Raw genomic sequence first — 21,938 nt, 5'->3', positions numbered from 1 at the left:
TTTAAACTGAAAGAGGGTAGATTCAGATTAGATATAAGGAAGAAGTTCTTCACTGTGAGGGTGGTGAGACACTGGAACAGGCTGCCCAGAGAAGTTGTGGATGCCTCCTCCCTGGTAGTGTTCAAGGCCAGGTTGGATGGGGCTTTGAGCAACCTGATCTAGTGGAAGGTGTCCCTGCCCATGGAGGGGGGTTGGAACTAGATGATCTTTAAGGTCCCTTCCAACCCAAACCATTCTATGAATAAAGGATCAATTCAGACCATGTGCTGTCCTGGAGCATCATAGATTTGTACCAGCTGTGAGTCTGGGACATAAGCCTCCATAACCCATAAGGATTTACCTAAACCAAGCCCATGTCCCATCACTATGATAGTACAACTCTGATTTACACCAGCCAAAGATGCGTTTCAAATTCTTACTTGGAGTCTTTTGTGGTTTGGTCTTGGTTTGGAAAACAGTAATGAGATGGCTCTCTGCATGACTGCTAGTCCTGAGCTGGCTACTCCTCTATCACCAAGGCAGCCAGAAAACTCCCATCTCACAATTTCTGCGGGGATTGAATCTTGCAGGTGCTTTGCTTAGTCACATTTTGGGAAAAGCAAACCAACCCCTTGCATCTGACTTTCAGAAGGCCTTCAAATATCCAAGGGTGGTATTGGAGGTAGTCATCTGAGCCGAGAATCTAGTCTTAATTTTTCCACTAATGCTAATGTCCATCAGCATCACTGCCACAGGAACTGCCCTCATCTTCTCTGATGTATCAGTTGACTGTGGACGTTGCAGGAGGATTGCCTCTGGCTCAAACTCTGTCTCTTGTGCCAAATACAGCACCTTCTTCTACGGGACCATATTGCTGCTTATGTATGTTTTCCAAGCCCGCAGGAACTACTGACCTTTCTCCCATCTATCCTCATTCTTGTCTATGTTTGCTGGCCATCCACTGAACAAATGAATGGCACTGACCTTCACAGCAGATGTCAGGCTAGATAACATGGCCAAGGAGAAAAGACGGGGGAAATGTTGCTAGAGTTTTCCTTCCAACACCCCTAAAGGTGCTACTGTAATAGAGACATTAAAAATGCCAATAGCTAGCTAGATTAGATGGATTTCCTGTAATCTCAGATTCATCATATTTTACCTGTTACTCACAACAGCAAACACTGAACTAACAAGAGGTCTGTGTAGGCTGGAGGAGCATTCCTGTCTACAGAGAGTGCTGTAGCTCATACTAATTAGGTAGTGCACAGCTGGAGAGGTGTGCTCTGACCCAAGCAATGTGTAGGCACAGCTTTCAGTTTTTCTTATCTGCAAAGAGCCTACCACCACCAAAAGCAGCAGCGCTGTATAAAAGCAATGAACAGAAATGTCAGTGGAAGTGAGGGTGGGTGGAAGGGGAGGTGAACTGTCCCCTGCCATCCTAAAAGGGCAAGAGCTTGATTCTCAGAGGAAAGCAAAAATGTCAATAATCTCTGGAGAGATGCTTTTCAGACACTTGGGACGCCGAAGCTTGGCAGAATACAGTGTGGGAAATGTATTCTGCTTCTGATAAATAGCTGGCTCCCACACCACCTGGGGAAGGTGGCCATTGTGAAGTAGTAGGCTGAAGCCTTCTTGAAACCAGCTGCCTTGTCTGAAGAATGACAATTGTCTCCATGTCTAGGACAGAGAGACCTACTTCTATTTTTCCCTTAAACAAGCATTAGTTAGACCTGGGTTCTTCTATCTCAAAGCTCAACAGAGAAGTGTACAGACTAAACCTAACACCAGGCCCTCCTGTCCCACTGCAGAGCTTAGACAGTTCTGAAACCACCTGCTGTGAAGTGCCTGGGCAAATACACTGAGGACTTTGCCTTGGTCTTGAACTCTTCTTCAGGCATCTGCGACAGCTGGAGACAGCGCCCATGGCCTGGTGGACTACCAGAGGAAGTTGTACATTCCCATCCTGTGATCTCCTGCTGTGACCATTTGAGGGCTGCCTGAGTGCTTGCAGGAAGGGTAGCGGCTGGCACGTGGGAGATGGACTCCTCTCCATACTTGCATCAGGAAACAGCAGGCACCACCCAGCAAGCTAAGTGCCGCAGGCATGCCCTCAGCAGCACCTGCACATGCTGCTTTGTTTGGACTCTACTGCCTCTGACACAGCCCACCTCAATTTGTCATTGTCACCCACAATCATTTTGTTCACTGACACCAAACAAGCCTAATGGAAAAATGAAGCTATGGTTTATTTAGCAAGACTTAAGGGCACCCTTCTAGTTATAAGTTTGGAAACAAAAGTTCCAAGTAAAACAAATATAAAACTCAATCTCAGCCTGTATGTAACAACTATAGTCCTTTCTGGTTGCTTAACCTCTCATACTCTGGCGTACTGAGGCAAACCACAGCCAGCAGACCTGATGCTTTTCAGACCCCACTGCAAAACCCTACAGACGTGGTCTTCTCAAGCCAATTTGCAGCACCAGTGAGCAGTGCTTTGCCTGGATCCTGCTACTACATATTGCTGCCTCTATTTTTTCCCCCAGCTGTCCTCCATTCCCCTCTTTTTATTTCTTTTCTTCCCCTCCTCCCCAAAAAGCAAGTATTGATGGTGACCTCTCTTCTACTCCCATACTGGGGCTTACCAGCTTTATTCTAGTTTAACATGCTATAATCCATTCTTGTTTTCCAACTTTTACTTCCCTCCCAATCTAAAAAATTTTAGCATTCACTTATACAATTTCCTGATTACTGCAATAATCTGAAGATTAGCTGAGTAACAGAATATAGTTACAACGGAGCATTGCCCTATTCTGCAAATGAAACAATATAAAAAAACATTAACTGTATAGCTATTTTACGAGCTCATGATCTTTTGTAAGTGATTAGCTTTCTGTCTCATATGATATATGAGGACATGTTAATAATGGACACAACTAAGCCAGGAACAAGTTCTTTTGGGCAAGCTACAAGAGCAAGTTTTCCATTTCCAGCTTTGGCAAGGGCTTGGTGTGACATTTGGTCCAACTGGCTGCCCCGAGGCAGAAGTGATCAATTACCCCTACAGCTGCCAATGGCTGTGGCAGGCTACCCCAGAAGTAAAGTCCCTCTCCTTTGTAGCTGGGTTTGTGAATATCTTCTTTTAGTCGGCTCCTGTTGCCTGTGGCTTGCCTGTTTCAGCCCTGACTGAATTGTAATGGCTTTTCTCCTTCACACAATATGGGCAAACATACAGACAAGTAGAGGATGAATGAACAGACTGTCATCTTTAACAGCATGCCTTTTCCTTCCTAGCCATCTTGCCTTGCTCATCTCATGTCCCAGTCCTCAGCAAGGACCAAGGAGACTCTTTACCGGGTGCTGTCACTTTGTAGTGTGACCATTTGTACTACTACCCCACTCACAATACCTGTGCTCTGGTCCTTGTATTCTTGTGTGCCTCCACTAATGTAGTAGTAAGTCTTAAAAATGTCCATTGGAGCCATCAGCTACTGATGGACACCAGAGAAGAATACTGCAATTAGCAATTCCCCTCGCAAACCTTCCCATTTGCCTTTTCTCAGACTTGACAGTGCCTAAACATGACACCTAATTTAGACTTCTAGTATCCAGCTGGTCTCTTCTGCTGCAAACAAAGAATTTCTTCTGCATGTTCGTTCAGGATTTGCCTGCCTTAACTGACCGATGGGAGCCAATGGGAAAAGACAGGGTATCTTCAGAAAGGGATTCATCTCATTGTAAGGCTTATGTCAGAGTTGTTCTCTGATGGTGCCTATACCTGTTCACTGGCTATAAACCCTTATTTCTTGTGTTTCTGTCCTGGGGCAGAATCACATATCCTCCCTCTCAAGAGCCAGTCCCAAGCCCTAGATATGCAAAAGTACCTTCGTGTTCCAGACAACTCACCTCATGTACTGTTCTCCAGCCCAACATTTTATTTCACAGGTATAACTCTGGCATACAAAATTACAGGGTTCACTGGCCTCTGAGTGAAAATTGGAGAGCAAAGAAATCCTTCTTAGTTCTCAGGGAAATTATTTTGTTCCCAGCAGCAGGGGAGGCTTCCAGAGAACACGATCACCTGGTCCTGTCTCCATAGGGTGATGCACATTGCAGCAAACCCCTTCTAATAGTCACCGCAATGAGGCAACGGAAACCAAACAGTCACTGCCCTCAGTCATGGGCCCTTTCCACAAAGAGCAGAGCACATTGAGCCCCGCAGGTTGTGGAACAGTCTGAGCTCCTGCTAGCTTCTTTCAGAAGCTTCGCCAGCAGGGACCATTAGCAAAACCTCCTCTGATCTCCAGGTGACACAGGTCAGGAAATGCCACCCAGAAACTTCTACATGAAGCTGAATAGCTTGTGACTGAATGAGGGCATATCTTTGAGGCACACATCCAGTTGCAACTGAGAGACGGCAAGTGATGGCAAGTCTACCACATCCCACTTAACAAAAGTGGTCAGCAACCATCGAGACATTCTTTTGACAATTATCAATATATGAAGCTTTTAATAAATCAGAACAATATCTTTACCTAAGAGGCTGGCATCCTTGTGCCACTGGGGAAATCAAGGCAAAAAGCAGTCAAATTATTTGACCAAATTCACCCAGCCAGCAGAAGCCGGAGAAAAAATTCTGTCCCCCAATTCCCAGGCCAATGCTCCTGGAGGACTTCAGGCCAGTGTCTTTAAGCTCCTGGGATACCCTCTAGGTCACCTTCCACACTTTCCTCTTGGCACAGGCCTATAGTTCACCTTAATGAATAAGATGGCCCAAATTATGTGGATTTCTTTCTTCTCAGCTGCTGTGTGCAGAGAGCCTGATTACACTTTACAGCATATGTGTTTTGTTGGAAATACACAATGTTCTAAGCTTAATACAACTTTTTGGTATAAGCTGAATTTATACCTCACTGATTCTGAATTTTTAAAATGCCTAGAGAGAACAGCCACTCTGTTCAGCAAAAACCTTAAAGAATCATCACCACTGATCCTTGCACTCCTATGCTCTATCTGATTGCCTTTTAAAGCCATTTATTATCCTAATTTTAGGTTTACAAAATCCACTATTGTAAAGTGTGCTGTTCTGCTGACTTCTAGCATACCACTGGTACAACCACCTCTGAAGAGAGAGAGAGCAGGAAAGCAGCACTTACCTGGGTTACTTTTGGAGGTGCGCACAGGGGTGTAATGGTTTTTGGAAGATGTCCTGACTGGGGTGTTTTCTTTGGGGGAGGTATCTATGGCCGAGATAGTCTCTCTTTCACAGTGTGCTATTGGGATTGGTCCCTGCTGCCTTAAGATGTCAGCCAGAGCCCTGGGAAGAGAGAAATAGAGAAAAAACGTATTTTCACACAGTAGCTAGAAGGGCTAGCTAGAATGGCATTCAGTATTTTCACTTCCACAGTCACTGTGAGAATCCAGCAGTAGTTGGATTTCTATCATAAACAGAAAAAAGCAACAATAACAATAACAAAAAAAAAAAGGCTTAAAAGCTCAGTTTCTTTTTGTGTGTCTGCTGCATGTATTTACAGGCTTGCCTGACTATTGTTTAGTTTTTCCTATGCTTCCACTAATTCATTTCACCCTAGGGTTATGTTATCTCTCCATCATTTTCCTTGCTGTCAGTGACAGTGCAGATGAACTGTTCTCCATAGCATAAAGCACTGCCTTCATAAAGAGTCATCACTGAGCACGCCAGAGCCCTAAGACTCAAGCACTGTGATCTTCTAAAGGTTACACTAAAACTGCCCTGCCCAAGCCAAACTTCTTTAATATTGAATCAGATTAGAAGTCCAGTCCCCACACTCCTGAAATCCTTGGTTTTTCCGCAAGAAGCTCAATACACACCAGTGGTGGGAGTGGATTTCTTAAAGGAGAACCAGCAGTCCAGAAGAAAAGGATTAAACAATTTTCACAGGTCAATGTCAATGCAGCCATTAGCCTACCTTTAGCTTCTTGTCCATTAGGGGTTTCTTTAATGGTACTGAGGTCTCTCTGCTATTCCCCAAGAAAAAGAAATGTCACACAGTTCAGTTGCATCCAATGTTTTCCCCTTAGATGAGTGGATACTCAAAGATTTTTTTCCTCTGTGAATATCACGGACACAGTGGAACAGTTATAGCGTGAAATGCACTGATTTTCTTAGTGCAGCCACAAGCTATCTCTTGAGCCATAAGAAAAGGAGGAAGGGGGTGGCTTGTGTGGATTATAAGGGACAGTGGCATTTTAAAGATGACAGAGTTTGAAAGGTTCTTTTCTCTTGGCAGAGGGAATATGCCTAATGTCACCTCAGGTACCAAGAAAGATATAAGGAGGAGAAATTCCTTCATTGCATATTGATGAGAATGTTGCTGGTGTTGCTCATATCTACTAGCATTCCTTAAATGCCATATTTCTGGTCTTTCATATGAGAAACAGTTTGGGACCTGAGTCCGTTCCATTTTCCAAATCATTTCCTCTACAGACTGCTATCCTTGTGCATAACAATTGCAACACTAATGTGTTCTACAAAAGAAACTCTTGGAAGATCTCAGAGGCTCCAGAAGAGGATTACATTAGTTCACAACCACCCTGTACAGAATAAGAGTATTTTTAACCTTATCTGATTATTTATTGTTTGTAGACAGAGCAGGCATAGAGGCTATAACCAATCATATGATAAGTCAATGTGCACACATACTGATACATACGGAGTAAAGGGGTTGTCACATGCAGTGACATGACAGCACAGATTTTTTTTTTGTGCTAAGATAGGCTCAGAGAGAGGTGAAGGTGGCAGCAATAAGAGATAGATACTTAGCCCTGTCCCAAGTCACAGCTGCTTTTGTTTGCTCCTATGGTTATTCCTCACTGAAGAACACGAACTGGTATTTGGTGTTCACCAAAAGATGCTGAATTCCCATTGATTGACACCGATCTGTGGGTGCTCACCATCTTTTACAATCATACCTGAGGTATCTCAAACTGGTCACCAACTTACCGGACATGTTTGAAATTTTGGCCCCTTGCCCAAGGTTGTACAGAACGTGAGTGGCAGAACAAGGACCTGAAGCCGGGGCCTGAGGTCCCTGCCCTATGTGATACTGCACGGGTCCCTCCTGAGGAGAGGATCCTTCAACCACCAGTAATCCTGATGTTTTTCTAGGCAAATACCTCCCCACTGCATTACAGATCTTGCTGATTGGGGAGGATGTGGGCAGCTAATGAGATCTGTCTGTTTGGCACCAGCATCCAGTACATCCTGTTGGAGACAACACATTTTCTAAAGACAGCAGGTTGGCAGAATGAGCCCTTAGTACATATCTCCAAGATATATTAAGCATCAGATGACCATTTAATGGTATCTGCAATACAGAAATGCTGAGAGTCATTTTTCAATCACAGAGATTGTATTAGGACCATTATTTACTAGCCCATAGGTGCTTGGGCTCATTTTGAACACTTGTCGAAGACACTCTTAGTGTCAAGAGTGCAATCACTCAGAGTACAGAGGAGGATGACAGCGTGGATAACGCTAACCCACTGTATTCCACTTAGCTTAATATAATAGCCAGCTGGGCAGGAAAGGTCAGGTCAGGGACCGGTGTACACTCAGAAGGGGCTGTGTGGGATGAGGTACACAAGGGCAGTACAAGAAACTCAAAGATGAGGAAGTGGAGCTGGAGGTACTGGTGGGATGGAAATGGGAGAGTACAAACCAGTTCTCCCCAAAGCTGAATTTGGTTAACTTGACAAAGAGAGGCTAAGAGAGGACCTACATCCCACTAATGGGAAGCTGCAAAGGAGACAGAGCAAGGCTGTTCTTGGAGGTGTAAGGCAAAGAAGACAAGAGGCAATTAGCACATGTTGCAATAAGGGCAATTCCACTTGGTTATAAAAGAAAAAAAAGTCACAGTGGGACAGCAAAACACTGAAACTGAGACTCAGAGAGGCTGAGGGATCTCCATCCTTGGAGGTCTTCAAATTCAGCTGGATAAGGCCCCGAACAACCTCCTCTACCATTGAAGTAGGCCTTGCCTTAATCGGAGGTCCCTTCCAACCTAAATTCTGCTACAATTCTGAGTCTAGGACCACCTTACGCTGCAGGTCACCTTGTTTCTCCCAATACTGTTGTCCTTTCTCCTACTATTATTACTCTCTGAACGGGGTTTGATATAGTCCTAAGAACATAGCTTCCCTACCTACTGGATGGACAGTTTGCCTCCATTCACTAAAAATAATTAAGGCAATTAAAGTGAATATACTCTGAAACAATTGGAGCCAGTGAGAAGTGCCTCATCCTCTCAGTCATTATCCACCTGAGAGCCGAACCATGATCCCACTGCCCTGCATGAGGACAAAACCGTGTGTCCAGGATAAAATATCAGTTCATGAACAGTTTCTCATAAAACTATGCTTGGTTGTTCCTTGCTTACAGCCAGGACCTGAACTCACTGATCCTTACCACAAACAAAAATACAACTCAGGTGATAAGAACAAATTTAATCCCTTCTTTGTTTTTCATCCTGAAGGAAAAGTAATAAAAGCTGCTCTCTGGGTTAGTTTTTGGTCACAACATAACAAGGAAATGATTTCTAGTCGGGTGCCAGCCACACGGAAGGGAGGAGACTTACTCTCAGATGAACTGAAGAAATCACAGGTGATACTCAGGAAAGCGATATCTGCCGTGTCAGACTATACATGAGATAAATTGAACGTAACTATCCAAAGCAGACCTAGCTCATAAGTGTATGGGACTAAAACAATGTGACTTCAGGAATGCCGAAGGTGTAATCTTCTTATTCCTCAAACACACCAAACTGTGTGTCCTGAGTGCTCACTCTTTGCCCTCTTCTTTAATGTCTACAGAGAGAAAAAAAGACTGTTCAGCACCAGCAGAACAAAACATTATAGGTGGAGGAGAAAGTCAAACTTGGATCAAACTTGTTAGTTCCTTGCCAATTCAATCACATTGTTGTGTGTGATCCAGTTTATTTCCATAAAGCACAGAGGGCTGAGTCCCACGCTGACGGAAGGTCAATCATACTTAACTGAGGAAGGATTTGGTTGGCCTAAGTCTTTTGGGTATAGCTGTCTAATTGCCCACTGCAAAAGCTTCAATAATAATAGAGTAATAGAGTCACATGAAATATTTGGGTCTTGTGTGTGCAGCCATTTGGGTACAATTAGTCCCACTGATGTCAACAGCATCCTAATCACCTGCACAAGGCTATGAGACACTTCAGAAACCTTTCTATGACGACACATCTCTTATCTCAGGAAAACAAACCTCACTCACTGGAACGTGTTACCTGTGGCAGCGGATGGAGTAGCCAGAGTTGTGTAACTGTACAATCATACCCTGAGATAATGATTTATGACAGCTTTTTCATTAACGTCATTTATATGAGAACACTAAAGCTTCTTTCCATGTAAACCCAGAATAGACATAGTGACATCAGGGATGTTGTTCCAGACCAGTGCTGGACTAGCAGCGTAGGAGAAAAACCTACTGATGTCTTGCCTGGCAGGACATCCCAAGGCAGAGCAGGTCAGATCCTGCTCTCAGGTACGTCAGCAGGGCAGGCTCTCATGCAACTCTGGACTAAGTGAGTACTATGGGAAGAAACATTGTGGGACGAACATAGGGACCCTAATGCAAAGAAGCAGTTGTGGCCATTTTCAAAAGGGGGAAAAAAAAAAAAAAGGTCTTGTTGGAAATACAAAGGGCCAAAAGGGATGGGTGTAAGCAGTAGGGTAGCAAGGATGGGCATCAGCTGGGGCCCCGATGTTGAAAGATTAAATCAATAGACTTTGCTAAAGAGGAAAGAGAGTGAAGGCAAGGCAAACTGGGAGAGGGGCAATGGCAGGGAGTGACAGAAAACCAAAACAGAATAAGGAGAAAGTGACCAGAGTAGTATAAAATGGAAGAAACAGACAGGAACAAACCGCAGTGAAGACCAGGCAGGGTGTGAAGTCCAGCAGATATGTGGAGGGTATTCATCTCTCAGTCCTAGCATGGAGATGTGGGAGGGGAGAGAGCAGCTTCTTTGTGCAATAGGGAAGTAAATCATCAGTAATGATTTTTCAGGCTTGAGGAAGGTGATCCCTCCTCTCTACGTAGCACTAGTGAGACACATCTGGAGTGCTGTGCCCAGTACTGGGCTCCTCATGCACATCATGGAGTGGGTCCAATGAAGGGTCACAAAGTGCTTAAGGGCTTAGAGCAACTCATATATGAGGGAGAGGCTGAGACAGCTGGGACTGTTCAGCCTAGAGAACAAAAAGCTTGGGAGGATCTTATCAATGCGTATCAATAACTGATAGGAGGCTGTAAAGCAGACGGAGCCAGGCCCTTCTCAGTGGTGTCCAGTGACAGGACAAGAGGCAATGGGCACAAATTGAAATACAGGAAATGCCACTTAAGCGCAAGAAGAAACTCTTTTATGCTGAGAGTGTTCGAACACTGAAACAGTGTCTCAGCAGGTCACAGAGTCTCCATCCTTGGTGACGTTTAAAACCCAACTGGCCACAGTCCTGGGCAACCTGCTCAAGCTGACCCTGCTTGGAGTCTGGACTGGTTGATCTCCAGAGGCGCCTCCAACCTCAGCAATTCTGTAGAGTTTGTGTAGCCAAATCGGATTGTCCCACTGAAGGGTCCAGCCCCAAGCACCATAAAGAAATGCGCTCAAAACACAGCAGAGAGAACCCCCACTAGGGAGCTGATCCTGATCCTTCTAGACCCAGACTAAAGCAATGACTCCAGTGGAGTTTCTTCAGGCTAGGCAATGTCATTGACAGCAGACTCAGGCTGAAAGAGCTCCAGGTCCATTTTTGTAAGTGGCTCTTCCTACAGTAACTTTCACACTGTGAAACACTCCCATCTTCCACAGCCACTATCAGTGCCATAGCTTCCTGATCTCAGTAATTCCAGCATGGTGATTTGCTTGTCTCCTGCAGCCATGGGGAGAAATTCCTTGCTCTTCAGTGCTCTGTGGACTGAAGGAGGAAGGATTTGCTTGATATCACTGAGAAAGTTTGAGGCAGGGCTAGGACCAGAGCCCACAGTTTCCCTGTCTAGTGCCCCTTTCACTGGCCAAGGAAGCTCCATCTGAATAAACACATCTCGGGTATCCCTGGCTATTTGTCAGTTTTTTTCAGGACCTATCTCTGGAAATGCAGAGCTCACGTCAGTGCCCTGGGACTGGCAAGGATTTTATGGACTGTATTTGATGGGGATATCTCCAGTCCACACATGACCCTCTCCTCTTGGGCTGGAGAGAAAAAACACACAGATCCTGGGGAGACGGAGAGAAGCAAAGAGGTGAAACAGAGAGGAGGAATGTCTGGTTTAAGAAGTGAGTTTGCAACACATCAGCATTTGCCTCTACAATGAGCTCTGAGACACATGGGCTAGTGTGATAGGAGGGAGTATGGTGCAGAAGTAACATTCACCTGCAGAGGCTGAAGGAACCCTGTAGCCAGAGAGGACGTGAAGTTGCAGGGGCTGTGAAGGACCAGATCGCTTTAGCACACCCTTCCCACTCACCAACCCAGCTGAGAAACTTAACTTGCTGTCTTAATTACCAGTGAGGTAACAGCAGGCTGGAGGAGTGCTGTCCTTCACCGCAGTCTTTTTTGAAAGTAGTGTCCTGTTTTCCCAATATCCACAGATTTTCAACACTAATTGATAGCATGAGTGCAGGCACAGGTATCCCTTCTACTGAAGACAAGGGGATCTTTGGTGACAGCTCCAACAGGCCGGGATGTGGCCTGTGGGAAATAAGATTGGAGTAAAGAGGTCTGCAGATGCTGGATAGGAAAAGGCAATGGGAAGAGCTGACTATTTCCAGTAGTGCACGTTGTACACATGCAAAACTTCACTCAATTGCCTTCTGAAAATCCCCTCTCTTGGAGACCTCACATACGGGGTGTTAGAAAACAGAATTGCCTGTTCCAAGTCCCTGTGAATTTGAGGAAGAATGGAAAAAGAATGACCAAATGGATCTGGCAGAGCACAATAAAAAGAGCAGTGTCTGGCTGAGCTAAAAGCCTGCTAAAAGCATAGCTGTGATGGAGTTTGTGGCAGAACTCCAATTGACTTTAGCACAGCCAGGATTTCACTACGAGTCCTTAAAAAAAAAGAGTGAGGTTAAAGACTCCCCTATGCTCTCTTACTAACCTGGAAAGAAAGAGGCAGTTAGTCTGAGAGAGGCAATTTATCCAGCCATGGAGCCAGCTCACCTGGAAGGGACAGGTCTCTCCAAGGGAGAGGGATTTCAGTCACCGGCAAGTCGCGTAGAGCACAGCCATGCATTATTCATGGTTTGGTTTGGTGCCTGTCCCCAGACCTGCTGCACGCCTTGTGAAGTTTGAAACGCTGACCACACAGAGCCACGTGCTGCCCTTGACCGAGCTGGGTCTGTGCTATCCTGTGAGACGGCTCCCACACTGCAGTTTCTGCCAGCTGAGCGCTGCTTGCCCATGTTATTCCCTGTGCTAGCTGTGAAACAGTAAACTGGAAGGCAAGCGTACACTGCCTTTCATCAGCTCTCCCCATCTCTGCTGCCTCCTTGGTGTCACCCCCAGGACACATGTCTGGCCACACTCTCTGACTGTGCTCTGATCTTACTACCAGAAGGATGGGGCTTTAATTGATTACACAAACATCACTGCAAACTGATACACAGAGGGAAACACGGGGATGCTGCTGCCAGCAAACCCCTCTGGGAGGCAGCCTCCTTCACGTGGAAGTGACTCTGCCAAAGTAGATCTTGTTTCTGAAAGTGCAGGGGCTCAGCAGTGTACTAAAGATGCACCAGTCCCAGATCAGCAAAAGAGATAACTGGTCTCTGCAGCTGCCAGAAACAAAAGCAGCTGGTGCTTCAGAGCAGGGTTTCTGGGGAGGAACACTGGAAATGGTTTTTCACAGTAACCTGAGTGGGCATATGGTGGACGCCTGTATATGTGCGTGTGTGCATGTGTATGTACAAGAATAGGTGAATGCCCCCGTGGAGTTAAGAAGAGAAAAAGACTAAGCATTAGGACACCCTTCCAAGAGCGAAGCATTTGTGCACCTGCCCCAGCATAAGTGAGGAAATATTCTTTCTTAAAAATAAATACTACAAGGAAAAGTCAGATGTCTTCTGAAAAATCTTTATGCCAAATACAAGAATTATTTGTGAAGGTCCTGGAATTTAGTCCAGCTTTAATGACAAATTTCATTGAAAGCTTAATTACGGATGTACTAAGTTACCCCAGAATATGACAGCAGAATGAGGCTGGCAGTTTCCCTGACTCACTCTTGTTGGTGAACTCAAAACTAACACATAGGTGACATAATCACATTACAGATACACACCAATTGTATGAATATGTGTATGTGGAAAATAATACATTTCAGCTGAAATAGAAGTAGTATAGGCATTGCACTGATAAATCAACAAGAAAACAACTGTCACTGTGAGCTCTTCCTCTCTCCTGTCCTTACAACGTGAGGTGGAATCAGCAACTGGAAAGTAAAGCTCTTCTCTTTGGGACAGGTTCTTTAGGCTATATATCAAGAGCAGTAAATACCAGCAGTGCTTAGACTGCACATCTTTCTCACACAAGTACTTTACACATCTAACACTGCTATACAAATTGAGTGAGTCTCCTACTATTGCTGTGATATGGGCAAGGAATTTACTACAATTACTAAACTCACAACGGGTAATACGAGTTCCTTTGAATAGTGATACAGCAGGTCCAAAGAGAAAGAAACAGTTATGTAAAGATTCTGTAATTAAAAAGTTAAAAAAATCTTTCCAACTGACGTTTCTTCGCAGAGAGCTGTTCCACCGAGCAGAAAGTGGCCAGGGCAGCAAGGGTCAAGATCTACCTGTAAACCATTACTAGGCTATTTAGGGCCAGCGAGCGGCACGAAGAAGTTCGTGCCTCCAGGAGTGCTCTCCCCCGGCGTCACCCAGAGCGCAGCGCTCGCTGCAAGGCAGAGAGCAGGCTGCCACCTGCTGTGCCGCCGGCACCGGGCCCCGCAGCAGCGACCTCCCCTCCTGCCCCGGCCCCGCATCAACCCGGCCCCGCGCCTGTCGGGGTTTCACCCCAGCCGGCAGCTGAGCACCACGCAGCCGCTCGCTCACTGCCCCCCACCCCTGGGATGGGGGAGAGAATCAGGAAAAAAAAAAAAACCAAAACCTCGCGAGTTGAGATAAAGACAGTTCAATAGGACAGAAAGGAATGAAAAACCTATATGACAATAGCAATACTAAAAGAATTAAACTATACAAAGCAAGTGGTGCACAATGCAACTGCTCACCACTCGCTGACCGATGCCCAGTTAGTTCCCGAGCCGCGATCCCCCCTCCCAGCCAGCTCCCCCAGTTTATATACTGGGCATGATGTCATATGGTATGGAATATCCCTTTGGCAGTTTGGGTCAGCTGTCCTGGCGGTGTCCCCTCCCAGCTTCTTGTGCCCCTCCAGCCTTCTTGCTGGCTGGGCATGAGAAGCTGAAAAATCCTTGACTTAGTATAAACACTACTTAGCAACAACTAAAAACATCAGTGTGTTATCAACATTATTTTCCTACTAAATCCAAAACACAGCACTATATCAGCTACTAGGAAGAAAATTAATTCTGTCCTAGCCGAAACCAGGACCATGCCCCTGGGCTGGGGAGAGCAAAAGGGAGACTCCGTAAAAGAGGCGCACCCAGAAAGGAAAGCACGGGTGCTGGGGAGAACTGGAAGCAGCGTTATTGTACAGAAAACGAGCTAAGCACTGGTCTTGATGATGGAAAGAAGAGAAAATAAAAATAGCAGGTCATTCTAGGTATTTCACAGGCATGGAAGTCTGCAGGAATTGTGCTGAGAGCTCAGCTGGTACAGGTTTTTAGTCTGTTATTGTTTGTGCTTGTGTACCTGCATGCACAAAGCCAGTAACAGCACTTGGTGGATATGCAGTGTTTTGAAAAAACACATGAGTGCACACGGAAGAAGTTTCATGCACAAGCTATCTATTTTGCACCAAATCCTACATTGTAAGCACAATTAAGGGACTTTAAACTTATTGAAGAAAACTGTACTTTCTCTGAAAAGCCCTATCATTGCAACAAAGGAGTGGCAAGAGCTGAACTACAGCAAAGCATTTATTGTGAAAGAATTCCAGGCTTATCTGCCTCGGTAATGAGGCATTTGAGACCTGCGTGCAATACAGTGTACACAGATCTAAGGAAATACAGATTGCCCATGTGAGTAGGTGCAAAGGCAAGCAAAAAAGCACCATGATCTCATTTTACTGATAAGGTTAAGATCTTCTTAGGTGAAACAGAAGTTTTAAAAGGCATCTGATCTCCAAAGACACACAGATCAACTGTTAGTTAAGGATATAAGAGATTACAAAAGTAAAAGAAATAGAAGTTCAGAGCTAGACTGGATTCCCTTGGCACCTCATGATGGAGGGTTACAAATAGAAAAAGTTAATTAGAAAGCAGAAAAAAAATCAAATAAATGGGAATTAGAGGCACTGAAATGATTTGGTGAAGGCAGCATGGTTTCTGAGAGTAGCCTCTCTTACTGGGAGGAGTTCAAAAAGAAAGGAGAAGACTCAGAAGCAGTCAGTGGAAGTCTGTAGCCAGGCAGCCTCTGTACTGTTACCAAAACCAGTCTCTTTAAAAAATAGATTCAGAGAGGAAAGCATGGCAAAAAAACCAGTTACCAAACCGTGCAAACTGTGACCAGAGCTTCAGACTGAAGCTTCCCCAGTACATGTCAGTGAAGCAAAAGGAAAAATATTTTGTACAGGTACATGCATATAAGTACACATCCTGCCTTGATTTGGCTAGCTGGGAATGGGCAATTCATCAATGCAAACAGGACAAGATTCAGGTCTTCTCCCTCCATGGGAATTATCCCAACTACACTAAGGTGCACTATTGGTTTGAAACAGAAGAACTAGTCATGAGTAACTTCTCTGAGGCCACAAGATTGTGCCTTTTTCTGTTTTACCTTAGTCAAGTCTGACATGTGCTTGTGGACGTATATTCTGTGCCTATGAGAGTGACGAGGCACTTTACAGAAGAGACTCGGAAGCCATCAGGAATGAACAATACAAAGCAGGGCAAAGAGCAGATGAAAGGCACGTGAGTGAGTCAGATCAGTGAGACAGAGTGGCACAAAAAAAAAAAGCAGAGCATAAAAACAAATCAGTGGAAAGAGAAAGAAAGCAGTGACAGCATCCAAGAAAGAAAATCTTCTGTATAGTCCCTATGGCCAGGTGTGTGTTTGTAGCACTCTCTCCCAGCCCCAGGGAGGTATGAAGTTTGGTTGTTTGGCTCAAGCAACACCCACCAGCAGAGAGCAGAACTGAATGAGCCAGCTGTGACCACAGTTTGAAAAACTAAGTCTAGAGATAGGTAGTTTTCACAGGCTCCACCGTTAGCAAAGAGGGCTGAAACTAGGTACCCTCCAGTGACCCCTCTAGCAACCATAAGGCCCAAGAGCTGTGGTGAGATGCAGCCTGCAGGAAGAGAAAATCTCCTGTATTTTAAGTTAGCATCATGCAAAAGAGTGCGTGCAGCCTTCCCAGGTCTGTGGACAAACAGATCCATTGCCTCTGATTCCTGTTCAAATTCACAGCTGCAGAGTAAAAATGGCAAGAAATGGATCAATTTAACTGTGGTCTCTACATGGGAAAATGATGTTTATTTACAAAAACAGTCACTGTTATTATTCACAGTGCAGAGGATTCAAAGGCAGAGACCAAAGAAGCACAAATATCTTTTCTCTTTGTAGCAACAAAGATGCCCTAGGAGTAGGGTAACGTAAAGCACTCCGAGCAGAAGGTGTTTGTTTCCCTTCTCCCTTTCAAAAGCCAAAACACTCATCGGACACACTCCATGCAAGGACAGATATGGAAGATGGACTTTTAGCAGGACACAGAGCTAGTTTGCTGGGAAAAATCCCAGCGCTGCTTCTCAGCAGCTACACGAGAACAGCTGGGCTTCCACCACTGCCCCAGGGCCATCACTACCACTGTCTCCCTCTGGCTTGCAAGTAAGGGCTTCGGCTGCCCATGCGGGAAGCAATTGGTAACATTTCAAGCCCTAGCTGCAAACTATAAACAGTTTCCAATTTGTGCATTCCGAACTCCGCAGATAGTGCAATGGTTACTGTTGCCGAGGGCTAAATAGGGGGACATAGAGTGATACTACTAGCCGTGAATTATTTATGTACTGTAGCGTGGAGATTTAGGGTCATGGCCACTGGAAGAGAATATTCTCCTTGCTGCAGAAAAACATATCCAGCTTTGAAAACAAACAGCTGATATTCCTTGTTCACTGTCAAAGATTCCCAAATTCATTCCCCTACTGAAAGTAAAGCAAATACTCTGCCCACTTAAGAAATGCTTGAGCAAAAAAACCCTGACCACCTGATGAAAACAAACCATCCTCACAAATGCAGTCAGAGAGCAACAGCAGACACAACGTTGCTGGGTATAACTCTCAGAAATCAGCTCCAGCTTCTACCTGGAGCCCAGCATGCATTAGTTCTGGCTGCGTAACTCCAAAGCAAGATCCAGACAAGAGGTAGTCGTATCTGGTCAGGCTGAAAGATCCCATAATCATTAAAAAAATCAGCTAAGTTTAAAGCATTACAAGTGTTTCTGTAAAATATGAATATTTTAGCTCCTGTTTGTCAAAGCACTTCCACTTACTGCTCTTAGAAATGAACTTAAGTACCAGTTATTGTCACTGCTCAGCCCAGAATCACAGCGGTACCTCTGCTTTAAAGGTGCGTGGTAGTGCCTGAAAACAAGACTGGATTTTCAGCTCTGAAATGCCCATGCATATCTTAGTGCACAGACAGCCTTTCATTTCACATGAGAGCGACAGTTCTCCTGTGAATTTGTACACCCTCCTTTCTATCAGAAGACATAAAATGAGCCTGCCTCTGTCAAAATGTTCTTTCTAACTGAGTTAATAAGGATTTTCTGTAAAAGCTGGATGAGAACTTAGCAGAGAAATAACATCTACACACAGTACTGCTAACTGACCATTTACGATGAAATATAATTTAAAGCGTGGTCTTGCTCATGGTGAAGTGCAGGGAAGTCTTGCTTAATCTTCCCTGGGTGTAGGATACTGTTCACGATGGGCTATTTCCAGCTCACTGTAGTAGTTTCTGTTTATACTGTTGTTCACCTCATCCCAGAGGTTTTGGGGGGCTGCACACTGAGATTTAAAGCACTTGTCATCACTACAGTGAATTATTCTGGATGTTACACTTAACTCCAATTGACACAACCTCAAAGAGACAGAAATATCTGACTACATTCTGATTTTCTCCTTCTCTGTTACTCAGCAGCAGTTCTCAGAGACAAAGACAAACCATTCCACTCCTCATATTTACATTCTGCTTAGAGCACTGATAGCATTTTTCCTCAGACCGATGCAGACCCTGTCTGCTGGAGATGCACTTCATAATATTTAAACCATCGTGCAATGTTGATCAAGTTCAGGTAACACAGCTCTGAAAGGTATAATCTTTTACCAGCTACCATATTATAGAAGTCAATCAACTCCTTAAAATGCTCTGAAAGTCAAGCTTTCCAAGCACTTAATCTGCCATTCATACTTCTACACACAGGTGAATCATTTTACCAGAACTTATCTAAATAAAGAAAAGCAAGCATCAAAGAAATGAAAACATCAGGAATAATTCAGACAAGTCTGGCAACACTGTCTCTGATTTCAAAGGGTGTAGGATCCAACCCTGTAGCACACTGGAGCTAGAGCAAAAGTAACATATGGGCATCCGAGTCAGATTTCCAAGTCTAGTGTGAAGATAAGGCCAGGACAAAGTTGCCTTGAAGCCAAAAGAGCTGGGCAGTTGGGGAACTAGCCCTTAGTTAAGAAAATATTTAAAAGACCCTATTTTCCGACTAAGCTACTTTCAGGACCCTTTACTGTACAGACACAAGTGACCTAAAAGATATTACAATGTTTTTAACACTGTGAAGCTATTTTCTTGCAAAGGTGGAGACCAGGGGCAGGTGGGGTTTGTGGTGGAATACATGGGCCAGACCCTCAGCAAGTGTAAACCAGAATTACTTTTTGTCCTCATTGAGGACACAATAATTCACACCAGCCAGCACCCCTGTGCGTGTAGTCTTGTAAAGGGAGGAGTCTAAATAAAACACATATTCCCAAATAAATAAAAACTGCGTCACCCATCTCTCTTTCTTTGTAAAAAGCCAAAATTTCTTCCCTCAGACTGTTGACTGCGATTGCAGTTCAGCCTTAAAAATATGGTCAATGGTTTTAATTGTTGTGATTAAAATTTCTTAATTAAAATAATTTTTATGAAGCATCATCTGCTAGAGATAAGGGCTTTCCCCACTCATGCTCACAACTGTTTTTATAAAGGAGCTCCTCACCAATTTTTATGTTCAAACATAGGAACCTCTTGGATTCGTAGCACACAAGAAGCACACATCATTTGGGGGACCTTTTCACCAAAAAATAAATACGAACTGAGAAGGTACATGCATTTGTCCAAAAGGAGAATTGTTACGGAAGCCTGAGCTTTTGCTTTTAAACAGGATTTTCTCTGACACGTTGAGAGTGTTCTCCCTTATTACAGCAATGTGTAAAACCACTGAGAAAAGGATACCAAACTACTTCCCTAGCAGCCAGCCAGAAAGGACAGACTACTAGCTTGAGTTATGTGGATTTAGAGGGGAAAAGAAATAAAAAAGAAAAGAAAAGGAACACTCCCTGATACCACTGCTTTCCCGAGCACCCCTTGCGACCGCAAGGCAAAGGCACCCACCAGGAGGATGCAGAGCAATTATTTCCTTCACACTTTTTAAACTTCTCCCTGGCTGGGCCAGGCAGGGCAGGACCTGCGGGGTGCAGAGCCCCTCTGCTGCCCCTGGGGGGGTGCCCAAGGGGCAGGAGGGGAGGAGGCGGCTCTGCGCGGAGGGGCGGGACGGTGGGGTTGTCCCTGAACAGCCTGTGCAAAGGGGGAACTCTTGGATAGACGGTGGAAAGGAAGAATCCTTTGACTGGTGGTGCAAAGAGGGAACTCCTGGACAGCCCTCGCAAAGGAGAAAACCCTTGTATGAGTGGTTCAAGGGGGGGCCCCTCGAAGTGATAGCGCAATGGAAGATCATTTGGACAGGTGGTGCAAAAGGGGAGCCCTTAGACAGCCATTGCAAAGGGGAAATCCTTGGAAGGGTGATGCAAGGGGGAAACTCACGGTCAGCCAGAGCAAAGGATAAAGACTTGAATAGGCAGTTCACAGGGAGACTCCTCGGACAGGTAGCGCAGGGGGGGAACCCTTGGACAGTGGTGCAAAAGGGGAACCCGTGGACAGCGGTGCAAAAGGGGAACCCGTGGACAGCCAGTTCAAAGTTGGGATTCTTGAAGGGGTCATGCAACAGGGAAACTCTTGGACAGGCTGCACAAATGGGAAGCCCTTGGATGGGTAGCGCAACGGGGAAACCCTTGGACAGAGGGCGCAAAGGGGAAACCCTTGGAGAGGCAGTGCAAAGGAAGAACCTTTGGAGAGGAGGGCGTCCCTAGACAGAAGGGGTGCTGGAAGCAGGGGGAGGACCATACCTGTGTATGTTCATCTCCCGGGGCGGGCGCCGTGCCTTGTCGTAGGCCACCTTGGCGAAGACGCCGGCGATGAGCACGAAGGCGATGGCCCCACACGAGATGTAGACGGTGGCGTTGGTGCTGTCCTTGTCCGGGTCGTACTTGTTGGCGTCCCCGTCGGCGCCGTTGCTGCCGTCGGCGGGCAGCGCGCCGCTGGCGGTGGTGGGGTGGGCCCACTCGGGGCTCTTGTAGTTGCGGCACAGGCTCTGGTTGAGCTTCTCGGCGCGCTTGTTGCAGCAGAAGCGGTAGAAGCAGGTGCCGCAGCAGTAGCGGAAGCCCGTGAGGCTGTTGTTGCACTCGAACTCCTTGTCCCACTGCCCGCTCACGTCGTAGTACCCCCAGCACGTCTCGTGCGCCGGGGCCGAGCCCCCGCCGCCGCCCCCGCCGCCGGGGGCGTCCTGCCGCCGCCCGCGCCCTTGCCGCGCCCGGGCAGCGCCGTGGGGGCCGCCGCCCCCGGGCCCGCCAGCGTCTGGTTGAGGAGCTCCTTGCCCGGCTTGGGGGTCCGCCGCGGCGCCGCCGCCCCCTGGGTCCGGTTGCCCTTGGCGCGGGGGGGGCCGGCCGCCTGCGCGGCCAGCAGCAGGGCCAGGAGCTGCAGGGAGAGCAGGAGCAGCGGCAGCAGCAGGTGCCGCGGCCCCATGGCGGGGCGAGGCGGGGGCCGCGGGGCGCGGCGGGGCGCGGCGCGGGGTGGGGGCGGCGGGCGGCGGGGCGCGGGGCTCAGCGGCCGCGGCGCTGCCCCATGGGGGGGAGCGGGGGGTCCCGCTGCTGCCGCGCGGCTCTTCAGCGGCGGCTGCCCGGCGCCGGGCGCTTCATGCCGGCGCGCAGCGAGCGGCGGAGCCCGGCGGAGCGGGGCTCGAGGCGGCGGGGTCCCGTGCCGGCCGGCGCTCCTCCGGCGAGGGGCTGCGAGAGACGGGGAGAGGGTCAGAGCGCGCCGCGCCCCGGGCACCCCGGCCCGCCCCCGCCCGCCCCCCGCCCACGGCCTTACCATGCCGGAGCGGGACTGCAGCGGGGCCGCGGAGCGGGCGGGCTGCCCGCGCTCCTCGCGGAGGCGGGGGCGGAGCGGCGCGGAGCCGGGCGCGGAGCAGGGGCGGGCGCCGAGCCGCGCCGCGCCGGGCGCTCCGGATTAGGCCCGCCCACCGCTGCCGGGCCCGCTCCTTACATCACTCCGGGCCGGCGTCGGCGCGCGCGGCGCGCCGCTTCGCGAGCGCACCGGGCCGGCGCCCGCGGCGTCCCCCGGGGCAGCGGCCCCGGCCCCGGCCCCGCTCTGCCCGGGAGGGATCGGGCTGAGCGGTCCGGCTGCCGGCGGTGTGCGTGGGAAGGGTCC

The 21,938-nt window shown here is 47.2% G+C and overlaps 1 protein-coding gene across 1 annotated transcript in view; it reads right to left on the bottom strand.

Moving 5' to 3' along the window:
* The window catches only part of SHISA6 (shisa family member 6), a 260,885-nt gene extending 239,631 nt beyond the window's left edge, over positions 1-21,254 (bottom strand). The window contains 3 exon segments of the mRNA XM_050908561.1: positions 5,133-5,293; positions 20,579-21,005; positions 21,008-21,254. Of these exon segments, the coding sequence (XP_050764518.1) occupies positions 5,133-5,293; positions 20,579-21,005; positions 21,008-21,254 (835 nt within the window).
* Between the last annotated feature and the right edge of the window lie 684 nt (positions 21,255-21,938).

Source organism: Gymnogyps californianus, chromosome 19 (assembly GCF_018139145.2).
Source record: "Gymnogyps californianus isolate 813 chromosome 19, ASM1813914v2, whole genome shotgun sequence".
Taxonomy (NCBI): Eukaryota; Metazoa; Chordata; class Aves; order Accipitriformes; family Cathartidae; genus Gymnogyps; species Gymnogyps californianus.
Note: the sequence above shows the minus strand (reverse complement) of the source record. Positions and strands in the feature narration are given on the sequence as shown.